We start from the raw sequence: 13,665 nt of genomic DNA on the forward strand, positions 1-13,665 counted from the left end.
ATCCATATCCAGGGGCACTGCCTCAGGCAGCAGGTCCCAGGACCTTTGGTCACAGAGAAAGAGCCTCTCATATTGGGTGCCAGGCTTTTAGAAATAGGTCTGGGGGGCTCCCAAGAAAGTAACCGTACAATCCAAAGTGTGTTGGTAGGGCAAAAAGTTTTACTTCTGCACACCGGCACACAGCCCTGTCAAATCAAACAGGCAAGCACACCCAGAAGACGTCCTACTTACTGGGTTTTTACTCCTAACACAAAGGGGTCAGAGCGTGGTCTCACACTCCTACTAATTCCAAACGGCACAGCTGAAAAGCAAAATACAACCTTGAGCACACTGTGATTTCAAGAGGTGTTGTCTCTCTGCCCTGCCATCTTTAGAAACACAAGTAGTTAATCCAAACACCAAGCTTGTTTCTTGATCAGAGGTGAACAGCAGAACAGAGCCCACCAGGACTTCCTTCCCCAGGGCTTTGCAAACAAATGTGATCTGGCTGAAGGTCGACCCCAGCCTCAGGCCACGTGGGACAGGTCTGATACCTAGACTGGGCATCCAACAGCCACTTTGAGGAAACTTCAGGCCTTGCCCATGCCTTGCTGGCCTCTCTGACCCTTGAGAATGCTTCTGGTCTTTTCCTACCAGTTCTGTATATCTTTGTATCACTAAATAAGCTCAAAACTGGTTTCTGTCCCTTACCACTGATGTTCTTAAATATCTAATGATGGTAAGAAAGCAATTCCAAACTCCGGTGTACCTGTAAGATACCCCTCCCCCACTGTTATTCCTGGAAAGGTTTAGCATTAGTGGGTACGTTCTGATGTGACTGAATCCAGGAACTAATAAGATTTGGCTGCAGGCCTGTAATAACCCTGAACAGGTGATGCTTGATCAGCCACAAGGAAGGTTATTTGGTGGTAGATACTGGTTTGGGCTGCCCATCAGCCTTGCCATTCCTTGTGCTCTGAAGAGCCTGGCCTTTCACACAGAAGCATCTCTGTGGGTCAGTCCCACAGTAGCATTAAGAGAATATGCACTCCTAGTGAAAGGCTGTCCCTCCTTTTCCAGTCAGCTAGCTGGTAGAGCTTTTCATCCCACTCTCCAGTTACATAAACAGAGGCACACAATGCCTGCCAGCATCAAGCGTTAAAATTCACCCTTAAAAAAACCAGTATGAATGTATGAGCAATTCCATTTTATTTGAGGGTGAAGGGGGGGAGGGGATAGGTTTGATGGCGGGAGGTTTGGGTGGAGTTGGGGAAGGCAGAAGTCCAGAAAGCATGCCCTCGTGTGTATATATATTTATATACAAATATATGCTTTATTTCATTTCTCTTTTCTCAGGAGTGAAGGAGGGGCTCGCTGGGTTTGTTGGAGAGAGGCTCGAAAGTGGAGAGGCGTTGGTAGTTCATTGGTCCACCGTAATGTGAGGAATCATGCACAGGGTAAGTCCTCACCTTCAGGGCCTCTATGAGATGCTGTACACGCTGGGCAAAAGAGAGTGTTGTGTGGGGTCTTGTGCGATGTGTACCAAAAGTATAGGTTATAGGTTGGGTTGGCGTTGGGGGTAGAGGCAAGGGTGGGAATGGTGATTGGCCTTGCGATGGTCGGTGTAGCAGAGGCCGAGGTGGTCGTGGCCGAGGTGGTCGAGGTGGCATGTGTTGGAAATACCAAGGAGAGTGAAGAGGAGGCTGGAAAGAGACTGGTGACTGAGTAGTAGTAGTAGGCGGGGGAGGGGTGGCTGGCTGAATCAAATGCAAGGCATTAGGGCCGATCTTGGAAGCAATCCAATCCAGGTAGTCCCAGGTGGCTGTGTAGACTCCAGGACGTTTAGCACGGGCACAGCCTACCCCCCAGCTTGTGATCCCCACGACCACAAAGGGGCTGTCGACGTTGTCTCTGCACATGAGAGGCCCACCACTGTCCCCCTGTCCAGAAGGACAGAGGGGTCACTTTCAGCCTGAACCACTCTCCCTTTCCAGAAGGGTCATGGGGCTGTGGGAGAACAATGTCTGAAGCCACATAGTTTCCTGCTGCCTTACATACAACTGGTACAGTGAGAGCTACCAATATCCATTGGGATGTGAAGGGCAGGGGGACGGTCCTGAGATGCCCTGCAGTAAGATGAGCTCACATGTACATACAAGTGGCTTTCACTACGTGAATGAACACAGTGGCTTTGGGTACTTTGTGTTCTGGGAAAGAAGAAAACTATCTCTAAGGACTGGGCTTGGGCAATGGATTCTGTGTGCTAATGTTGGGATCAAATGCTCCAGTGTGATAATTGGTTCTCAGTAGGGACAGATGGTAGATAGCATCCCCATACTAGTTGTGACGGTGGATGTTAAGAAAAGGGTACCAGGGGAGGAGTCACTGAAGTGGGCCCTTGGGTAAGGAGAGGATGAAGATGAGGGGCCTAAAGTGAGGTTTCCTTGGGGACTAGGATCCCTAGAGGGACCCAGGGGTCTGGGCACCAGAAGGAAGTTACCTGGCAGGTGTCAATCTTGCCTTCAGGATACCCTGCACACACATTAGTTGATGTGACACGCCCATTGTACCACTGGGTTGAGTTACACAGGTCGAGGTCAATGAGATCCACACGTGCCTCCATCAGGACAGGCGATGGCCTGGGGGCTGCAGCCAGGCCACACAGCGGTCAGTGCTCAAGGAGGACATGAAGGAAGCCCCGCCTCCTCCCCACCATGAACCTTCATCCATCCTATTTAATGCTGTGGTTACACAAAGATCCCTCAGGCTCACCTCACACTCAAGGGGAGGAAATGCACAGTGGAAGGGCAGGTGGGGGTACAAGTAAAAGGAGTTTGCCTGAAGAAAGGAAGGACAGGTGATGCCTAGATTAATGACGGCTGAGGGACTGTGGAGGTTAGTTGTAGCTCTAACAGACACAACTAGCATTTGCCAAGCACTAACTCCATGGTCCTGCTACTCCCGTGTTGGATGAGGGACTGGAGCACCCCCCACCTACGTCAAGAATTTGGCCAGGATTGCCCCTCTCCACACCCATGCCTGAGACACACCTTTCATTCTCCACTGTATGTCTAGAAGTCACCCTCCCTGTTTTTTATCCTCCATTAGGACTCCTCCACCCAGCTTCAGACGGGATCCTCCCATGTGTCTCAGATCTGCTTTGAGGAGATTTTTGAAAGAGGAGAGCTGAGTCAGGGCCTCATTCACTACCACAGACCCTATCGCGGGGGTTAGGAGAGACACAGTTACGCTTCAGCTCATGCAGTCAGGGTGCGTCTGACACATCCTCAGAGCCAGCGCAGCCATCTTCATCACATGCAGCCAGCAGGGCCCTGAACGGCGGCACCTCTGACAGCCCCCTCCCGTAGCAGTGTGGGTGCAACACCCTGACGCAAGGCACACGCAAAAGACAAGCGTGTGAGCGCAGGAGTAAGACAGGAAATGCATGGGGTCTGTATATGCAGGGCTAAACATTCAGCAGGCAGGCAGGAGGTGTCTGTTTCCTGGGATTTGGGTGTTTAAAGGATTTGGGGAGGGTGCAAGGGGTGTTTTGTTTCATTTTCTGTTTTCAACAGAACATCCACCTTTCCTCATAGCCAACCCCCAGCGAGAGGTTTGTACAAGCACTGTTCCTGAGGCGGGAATTACACTAAAATAATAACAACCCAAAACTCGCCAGCCACTAAGATAACTTTTTAGGTCTCTGGCTGAAACCACAGTCTTGAAAGTCATGGACCTCACTGTGAGAAGCCAGGTGTTCTGAGACAGAATGTTCTCAATACCAGACAATTTAAATAAGAGGCCTTTGAGCACTCAAAACCCCAGGGAAAGGAACAATATCTAGGTAGCACTCCCAGCCCCAGAGCGGAGGCAGAAGCAAGCATATATAAATAGGCCATGGGAGTTTGGGGCCTGGAGATTTTTAAGACTGAGGCATTTATAGGAGATATGTGTTTGCAGGACAAAAATGAGAGATGCCCCCACCAATTTAAGGGGATTCTAGAACCAGAGACCAGCTACCCAAGGACCACAAGAACACAAACTGCATGTATGATCAGAGGTAAGATAAGACAGGGCTGAATAACATATGTCCTTATGCTGAGGAGCCACAGACACCAGCAGATGGGATGGGTACCCACAAGGGAGCTCAGATAGCTATCAGCACATGCCAGCAAAGGCCAGCAAAAATAAAGCAGCTACGGTTAAGATCCTCTCCCAGGAAGGACAGGACAGGCAGTAAATCTCTAGAGCAGTGCTTCTCAGTCTTCCTAATGCTTTGACCCTTTAATGCAGTTCCTTATGTTGTGGTGACTCCAACCATTAAATTATTTCATTGCTACTTCATAAATGTAGTGTTGCTACTATTACAAATTGTAATGTAAATATTTGGGGAGATAGTTTGTCAGGGGGTCATGACCCACAGTTTGAGAAACACTGCTTTAAAGAATTAGAACGCCTCTAGGAAAAGGGAGTAGGGGAGCAGGAATTCCAAATTTAAGGGGGGAACTGAGTTGTACACCCCAAACGACTAAATTACCTGGGATTAGAAAACCTAAACTTTCCAACATCAAAGAAGAAACTGATGGCTCAGCTAATTCCAGCCACATTTCCACATCCTTAATGTGACAATAAAAATCTGTGCAACCAGTTACGAGAAGCTGAAAGCACTGCCCATGAGCAGGGAACACCTTGTCTTTGGCCTTGTCCCACTGACAATGCCCTGCTACTTGCTGTTGTGACTTCAGGGTATGACATGTTACTTCTGGTACCAACAGTGACCCTGGACTTTATGGATGTGGGGAAGTTGTCTGGGACTCAGGCTAAAACTCTGCAGTCATTAACGACTCTAGAACATGTCCTGCTCCCTGTCAGCCTGTCTACTACAGAAGTCCTGTACTCACCCAGCGTCATGGGGGCCTGAGCCAGGGGAAAGGCAGACACTTTTAGTAAGGACAGGGAAGTTAAGACTCATCTTGAATGGCAAGAGATCGGCTGCACAATTCCAAGGGCCTTGAACTTATGACCCTAAGAAGATCATACCCACCACCTACATCCTTCCCAGCCTACATAGAGAACATCAAGTAACTTGGAAGGAAATGGTGAGTCTTGGTGCTATGACTATCCAAAGGAGAAAAAAAATGCCAAAGTACCTGTTGCTGATGGTGAATTAAGGCATCCCCGAGACCACAGAAGTTGGAGATGCTCAACTCCAGGGTACAGCCCTTCCACGCAAAAGTGAAGAAAACACCCTGGCAACAGAGCCATATCCAGAGGTCCTTTGCGAATACTGCTTCGGTTTAAGCTTCCAACGCTCAAAGTCTAGCAGTTGGGCCTCCAGATGATAGACACACACAGCTTTGCTATGTTCTAAAGTATTCCAAGGCTCTACTTGTACCTGCCACTCAGCCTTCCATAGGCAGACTATTGCCAGTCCTGCCCTCCGACAATCCGGACACCATGACCTTAGACATTGGACTCAGCTTCTCTCACACTGAATTCTCCAGTTATGAGAGGGCCTATGGTAGGCTCTATTCATGATTCCATGAGGAGAACTGAAACAGTTCAGCCATACACCGACACATGACTCCTGCCATGAAAAGGCAGCAAGGAGAATGGGCACAAGTGCCCACCACGGAGGCCCCACCGATACTCACCATCCTCTTTTATGTATCCCCACCCAGCCACGTAGCAGGTCTGGGGAATTTTGGGAGGACCAGCCTTAAAATGAGGTAGGCAGCTGGGCCCAATGAAGTCCCCACATACAACTGGAGGAGTGATCTTCAGGAGAGCAATGTCGTTCCCCTCTGTCACAATGTTGTATTTTTCGTGAATGATAATTTTCTGCACATATCTCTCCTGCAGAGGCTCTCTCACTGGCTTGTTTCTTCCATATTCAATTTCCTGTGCTCCAAAAACCAGTCTCCAGTCATAGACTTTTCTGTGGGCACAAAGGTAAGCCAGTCTTTCTCGTTTACAGACTGGCTACACAAAACCCTGTGGTGACAGTGACCCTTACAGCCCTGCCAGAATCTGGTTACCGTGTGGTCCCAGAGCTCCAGAGACCCTAGGCATCGCCCCTGGGGAATGTCCCTTTCCATTAGGAGTACTCTGAAGGCCTCCCTCTCTCGAGTCCCACACGTACTTTTTGTTATCGAAGCAGTGCGCAGCTGTAAGCACCCAGTGGGAGTTCAGTAGGCTGCCTCCACAGGCGTGGTACCTGCGGCTGTTATGGGACATGAAGATCTGTAGGCTGACCATCCAAGGCCAGGCCCCACGCTGCGCGGTCTGTCCTCCGACAATCCGGATACCTGCTTGTGGGTTCTGCCTGAATCGTAACCCACAGGGGCCACTGAGGAAAAACCAGGACACTGCTCAAACTAAGAAGAGGCATCCAGTCTTTGTACCTCACCTGGGGGGAAGGCAGGGACATAGGGTTGGGAAAGATGGGGAGGAACTTTGGGGAAAGAGAGGCAATCAAGGGTGGGTATGCAAGAGGCCACAGTCTCCAGGAAATATCTACGCAGGCCTTGAGGTATTGAGGGAGCCCTGGACATAGTGGCAGTCAAAAGTGCTATGGAGGCAGAGGAGTGTGATGATTTTCAAGGGCCAATCTCGGGTGGGAGACTCAAGCAAACGTCACATGACTAAGGAGGCCTTAGGGCTAAAGTACCAGGTTAGGACAAAAGAGCTGCAAGCTGATACAGAGGCTCACAAGCATTTGAGTCCCACTAGAAGCAGGGGGACTCCTGATGGGAAGTTCTGGGAACTGTGTCACAGTGGAAAGGCTCCCAATAGTTTTGAAGCTGCTTGCATTGTGGGTCCACTAGGAGTAAGAGTCTTCAGGTAGACGGCAATGCAAAAGGCATAGGATAGCCTGAATTCATGCACGGGTAACTTACCTCAATTGTCTATAGGAAAACAGGGACTCCTAAAGTTTAGGACCCAATGCTTGAGAGGCAATGAAGCCAGTCACTGGAGAAGCAGTGAGAGGAGAGCTGGGGTGAGGGATCTCTTTCTCGGGGAAACCGTGGCAGCTGCGAGCCTAATGATTCTGGGGTCATGGTTCTGGAAGCAGGGAGGGTCTGAGAAGGGGATGTGGGTCACAGGAACTGTGAAACTATCCAGAGCCTGCTACATATAAGCTTACTACTCATCCTAGCCCTGGACAAGGGGAGTCTAGGTAGGCCCTGTTATTCATAAAATGCCCTTACCCCCACCAAGGTACCCCCGACACTTACTCACACGTGGTGTTATCTTTGGCAACCACGGACACTGCCAAGACCAGCACAACGGCAGTTGAGAGCATCTCTACCATACTCCTGTCCTAACCTGGCCTGCAAGCTGTGACCTCACAAAGCTCCGCGGCCTCCTGGCCAATCAGCAAGATGATCTCCCACCCCCACCTCAGCGGTTAGGGAGGCTGGCCTCTGTGATTAACTGATTCATGCTGAAGGGACATCCCAACTTCCTGCGCAAACTCTCCTACCTCAGGGTGGTGAGGGACTCATGTGCGACCCATTCGCTCTGTCCTGAGACCTTCATTCACCCTTGGTGAGTCTCCTGAAGTCTCACTTTATGAATGTTGGGGATGTGCTCTCTGGGGGCTGAGCCACCACAGACGTATGGACTACACAGCAGCTTGCTCCCCCTCCCCCAGAGAGGTAGTACAGTATGTGCACGTCTAAGGGAAATCAGGTTCCACTGACTGACAGATCTTCGGTATGTGGTGGGGGGAGAGGTGTATGCCATCAGAACACGTTTCAATAGCCATTTTGAACTTCCTTGACACGCGACTTCAAAGCCCACCTTCCTGTCCACTGCTGAGTATCACAATGTTCCCTGAAGGTCTCTAGTCTCTTCTTTTGAACTAAGTGCACCCACATATGACTGTCACCTATACTTGAGCAACGGGAAGTTTCAAGACTTCCACTTGCATATTATCAAGTGTCTTTTTTCACATTGTCAGAAGATCTTATGACACGAACATCACATACTATGATGCTCCGTCTTCCCTGCAATGTCAGAAGGCCTCATTTCTGAGTTGTAAGTTCCCACCAGCCTGCCAAAGGATAGAACGGTGACATCCCCTTTAAGGGGTGTCACAAGATGCCACATCGCCTACCCACCAAGACATTTTTATCTCCTCCTGTATGTTGCGTTCTTGGATTATGGGATGATCTTGATTTCTCCAGGTATTTTCTCTAACTAAATGTCATACTTTCTTACATAACTTTTGGGTCACCTCTCCCTAAGCCGGCCAATAGAGTCTTGAATATCTTACCTGAGCATCAGAAAGCTCTTGACCTCCTTTCCCAAATGTAAGAAGAAGAAGAAAACCCTCTGCTTTCCCACCAGGGTCCAAGGTCTCATTTCTTCCATGAGTGGAACATCAATGCAGAGTCTCTACCTGAATATTCAAAGAGTGTGCCCTAACTATCCTCAACTTCCATAATGAAGTTGCGGAAGTATTCATTTCCCCTACCAAGAAGTCTCCTCTCGCTGCCTAAATGCCATATGCTTTTCCCTCCTCTCCAAGAGTATCTGTCTTCTCTACTCTGTTCAAAAGTCTCATCTCAACTTCATGTCTGTCTGTCTCAAGATCCTATCCCTGCTGCCTACGGGTCACAGAATTCCATATCTTCTATTTGAGTGCAAGGAGGTCTTACGTACCCTTTCAGAGTGTAATAGGGCTTGGGGACTGTGACACTTTATCTGACAATCCTTATCTTTATCCAGTCCTTATCTGACCATCAGGACTCATTTCTTCAGGCATGCATCTGGAGCACTGGTTCTCAACCCGTGGGTCACAACCCTTAGGGTCACACATCAGAGATCCTGCATACCGGATATTTACATTGCGATTCGTAACAGCAGCAAAATTACAGTTATGAAGTAGCAACAAAGTAATTTTGGGGCTGGGGCTCACCACATGGGGGAACTCTACTAAAGGGTCACACACAGCTTTAAGAAGGTTGAGAATCAGCCGGGCGTTGGTGGCGCATGCCTTTAATCCCAGAACTTGGGAGGCAGAGGCAGGCGGATCTCTGTGAGTTCGAGGCCAGCCTGGTCTACAAAGTGAGTTCCAGGGTAGCCTCCAAAGCCACAGAGAAACCCTGTCTCGAAAAAAAAAAAAAAAAAAAAAAAGGTTGAGAACCACTGGTCTGGAGGTTTCATCTTTTCTCTGTAAGTGGCCAGAAGGTCTCATCCTCCCTCCTAGGCTAGAAACACATCTCCTCTACTGAAATGCTACAAAACTTTATCTTTCTTACCTCAGCACCAAGTATTCTCATCACCTTTGCTAAGTAATCCTCGTTTCCATCCCCCTCCCTTCCTAGGGCTGTGTTCTGAAGTCCAACTTTTAGCCTTAATGCTTTTTAAAAATTATCCTTTTGTTTAAAATGTTTATTTTGTTTTTACTTATGTGTATCTGTCTATGTGACTATATGCTCTGTGTGAGTACCCTGAGGCCAGAAGAGGGCACTGGATCCACTAGAGCTGGAGTTACAGGCAGTTATGCCTTCACGCCAGGAGAGGGCACCAGATCTCATTATAGATGGCTGGGAACTGAACTCAGGACCCCTGGAAGAGCAACCAGTGCTCTTAACCTCTGAGCCATGTCTCCAGCCTTACAGGCAGTTATGCCCAACCTGGGGACTGGGAATCGAACTCAAGTCCACTGGACAAACAGCAAGCACGGTTAATCACTAAGCCATCTCTCCATCCCAGCTCTGATGCTTAAGAGCCATGAGTGTCCCAGTGCCTATTTCCTTCCAAATCAGATGCCCCGGGGCTTTACTGTGAACAGAAAGACCTGAATGGCAGAATGATTTAACTCTCTTATCTCAGTTTTGAAACGCGCACTCTCCTTATATTCTAACAGAGGTCTTATTTCCCCTAAATAAAAGAGAGATGACAGCTTCCAGGGCCAAGTCAGTGGGGCACTCTCCTTATATTCTAACAGAGGTCTTATTTCCCCTAAATAAAAGAGAGATGACAGCTTCCAGGGCCAAGTCAGTGGGACATGAGTTCAGGGGCCTGAGAACCTCCTCCCTACTGAAAACATGGGCTCTCACTTGAGGCTCTGCCCTGTGTCCTAACCTCTAAACTGGGATAAGAACAGTGTGGCCTATGGGAAAGGACCTCAGTTCTAACATCTACTCTGTAACCACAGAACGAGTCTACTTTCTCAGTGGGAGTAGTATGCAACTGGTTCCACACAACAGCTAACGGGACAGGGAAGGCATAAGAACTACATAACCGAATTTAATGAGATAGCTAACATGAAGATTAACATTCCTTCCAAGATTCTTCATTAATCTGTAGGAATGCTGAATACTAATTTTCAAATTTACATCTTTAGTGAAAATTTTAAACCAGTGCTCGACCTTCAAATAACAAATACCTCAAATTCTTTTACATGACTGTAATTCTCATGGAAACTGACGAATTCTTTTTACATGACTTCCACTTGTTAAGAACTACATCTATTACAAAAACAAAAGTAGTGGTTTGTGACGCAAATACCCATATGCTAGCAGAACCTCATGATGAAGGTTTGTAGTTCCAACTACTCAGGAGGCTGCGGCAAGGGAAGGATCACAAGTACAAATCCTGTCTGAGCTACAGAATGAGTTCAAGGCCAGAAAGGGGCCAGGGAACAATTATTGGAGGACCATGAGATTTTTATCTCTGTATGTCATAAATCGACTGACCCCCTCCTCTACCTGAACATAAAGGAGTGCTTAAGTCAACTTCAAGGTTCTTGGGAACTTTTGACCATTACTGGGAGCTTTTATCTGGATCACAAAGATATGTTTCTTCTCTGCGTCGGGAGGTTTCTCTCCTGAATCAGAGTGTAAGGGGTCCCTCTTTCTCAACCTTTGTTAGATAGTGAGTCTCACCTTCCCCACAGGAAGGTTAGTCATTTCTCACCAACCTGAGAGTTAATAGGTTTCAGCTTAACCACTGAGTATTAGAAGGCCTTCGGTACTGTAAACAAACGGGTGCCGGGTTTTACCTGATGAGTAGCCCCCAAGGCTTGGGAAATGGCCAAGAAATGGAGAGCAGCAAGTTGGATCAGCATAAAGGTACCTACCACCATGCCTGATGACCTGAGTTCAGTCCCAGAACCCACAAGATGGTAGGAGAGAACAGACTCCCACAAGGTGTCTTCTGACCTCCACGGGCACAACATGCTCACAAGTTAATACACATACACTAAATAAGTACAAACGCAATAATGTGCTTTAAAAACAAGAGATGGCACTGGGCAGCAGTGGTGGTGCACACCTTTAATCCCAGCACTCAGGAGGTAGAGGGAGGTGGATCTCTGAATTCAAGGCCAGCCTGGTCTACAGTGAGTTCCAGGACAGCCAGGGCTGCACAGAGAAATCCTGTCTTGAAAAACAAAACAAATTGACAACAAAAAAGAATGAACTCATTAGTATTGCAGATAACAAATCAGTATAATAATAATAAAAGTTTTACAGATAAAAGGTTACTCAGGCATTTTAAAAGAATTTTAATAGGTATAAAGTTGCAAATACAACAAACACTTAGAAACTGCTTTGGCTTTGGGCCCACAAAATAACTAAAAGCAGAATGGAAGCCTAGCATCTCTGTCTTCATTTTCTTTTTTTTTTTTTTTTTTTTTTTGGTTTTTCGAGACAGGGTTTCTCTGTATTGTTTTGGAGCCTGTCCTGGAACTCACTCGGTAGACCAGGCTGGTCTCGAACTCACAGTGATCCGCCTGCCTCTGCCTCCCGAGTGCTCTGTCTTCATTTTCTATGTCTGTTTACTTTGGGTCAGACACCTGCCTAACTGTGCGCATAAGGATATCAATCTGTGTCTAAAAACCAGTGATATCTACCCATCTCATCTTGGCCTTCAAGGCTGGAGGCACAAATATTCACTGAGCCTTTATCGTGTGTGTGTGTGTGTGTGTGTGTGTGTGTGTGTGTGTGTGTGTGTGTGTGTTGTATTGCTATGTGTATGGGAAATCAAATGCACCTAGTACATGTGTGACCATCAGAGGATAATCTTGGGCATCAGTCCTTGCCTTACCTTGTCTAAGAGCCTTTTTGTTGTTTGCCACTGTGGATGCTAGGGAACCAACTGGTCAACAGACTTCTGGGGACCTGTCCCTGCCTCCCACTTCTCATTACAGAAGCACTCAGACTGCAAGTCCCTGCCACTGCACCAGCTTCCCATGGCCTCTGGAGGTTGGAGGTCTCCCTGCTTTCGTGACATATACTTTTCCCACTGGCCCATCTTCCCAGCCTCTTACTGTCAGTTTTATATTGTCTTGCTCCAGACCCCAAAAAGGGCCTCTGAAGGTCTCCATTGTTTTAAGCCTATAGCCACCTTGGATGCCTCATACAGCAGAGCCCTGCACACAGATCACTCATCAAAGAAAAGCACGTGTCTGTGATGATAATGCCATGCCCTAAAGTGGGAATAATCATCATATTATGAGAATCTTTACATCAAGCATGAAGTACTGCGTTTGCCTCCTCGGAAGACTTAAATTTGAGACAGTGATCCATCCAGTGGATAACCCAGACTTGAGCCTCCTGCCCCACATAAACTTAAAAGTTCATGTCAGAGCCCCAAACACAGACTTGGTTCCCCTTCCCAATATGCCACCTGGTTAAATCTGCTTTCTCTTCTTTCACTACTACTCATCTCTTCCACTGGCATATTGAGACAAGAGGCCCAACTGCCTGATGGAGCTCCCAGAGATGGGGTTTCTGCCCGATATTTAAACCCAGAATTACTTTAAAGGAAGTTTTTACTTTAAAAGTTTTATGCAATTTTGTGGTATCACAGTCTTGATAACTACATAAATGTATGGTGAATGTGTTGAACATAAACTTCAAAATCAAAAATAATTACCTAGTTTAAAATATTTAGGAAGTTAGCTGGGCAGTGGTAGCACATGCCTTTAATCCCAGCAGTAGGGAGGCAGAGGCAGGTGGATCTCCGTGAGTTGGAAGGCAGCCTGGTCTACAAAGCGCGTTTCAGGACAGCCAAGGTTACACAGAGAAACCCTGTCTCAATAACCAAATATATGTGTATACACACACACACACACACACACACACACACACACACACACACACACACACACACACGAGAGGTATGTAAGAACTGAGTCTGGAGATCTAGTGTCTACACTCTAGATGATTACAAGCCATAGCAGAATGAGCCCACTCCAATTCTACAACAGGCTGTAAGCCTGGTACCTGTCCTGTGGTTACAGTGACTACTGAGGTGCACTGCCCAACCAGATTTAAGTTTGTCATTAAGTTTCAAGGAAGCACAGGCATTTCAAAGTGAGGATGACTTTAGGCCACCAGCCCTTCATCTGCTCCTTAAAGCTCCCTGGGACACCTTCTTTCCCTGGGTAGAGGCCTGTGGCCTTCCCTGCCATCCGGGATTACTTCTACTCCCCAATTTCCTAACCAGCTCCTTCCTTGCCCTATCCTTGACTCAGAGATGACTTTCAGAATCTGCCATCCGTGTTCGTGATGCCTGAGCCACTAACCCACTTGCCTCTCCGGAGCTCCTCCCTTCCGGCATGTTCCATCTTCTGATCCCTTAGCTCTCTCCAACTTCTTGCTGAGTGGGATCTGCCTGCCTGCTCTCCTGGCTGTGCTCCTGGCTAAATACCTGTCCCACTGCCAC

At 47.8% G+C, this 13,665-nt stretch overlaps 1 protein-coding gene across 3 annotated transcripts; it reads right to left on the reverse strand.

Annotated features, from left to right (window-relative positions):
* Window positions 1-1,171: 1,171 nt before the first annotated feature.
* Acr (acrosin) lies at window positions 1,172-7,337 on the reverse strand. Of its 3 annotated transcripts, none has more exons than XM_005067109.4 (5): window positions 7,218-7,333; window positions 6,122-6,328; window positions 5,634-5,917; window positions 2,480-2,625; window positions 1,172-1,919 (listed from the first exon to the last, which is right to left on the reverse strand). In XM_005067109.4, exons 1-5 carry the CDS (start codon window positions 7,292-7,294, stop codon window positions 1,332-1,334), a joined length of 1,302 nt encoding a protein of 433 aa, XP_005067166.1. In that variant the 5' UTR covers window positions 7,295-7,333; the 3' UTR covers window positions 1,172-1,331. The 3 variants fall into 3 exon arrangements, with proteins under 3 accessions (XP_005067166.1, XP_040609904.1, XP_005067169.1); XM_040753970.1 differs by having other exon boundaries at window positions 7,222-7,308; XM_005067112.4 differs by having other exon boundaries at window positions 1,822-1,911; window positions 7,218-7,337.
* Between the last annotated feature and the right edge of the window lie 6,328 nt (window positions 7,338-13,665).

The sequence above is a fragment of the Mesocricetus auratus genome, unplaced genomic scaffold (genome assembly GCF_017639785.1).
Source record: "Mesocricetus auratus isolate SY011 unplaced genomic scaffold, BCM_Maur_2.0 Super-Scaffold_100010, whole genome shotgun sequence".
NCBI lineage: Eukaryota > Metazoa > Chordata > Mammalia > Rodentia > Cricetidae > Mesocricetus > Mesocricetus auratus.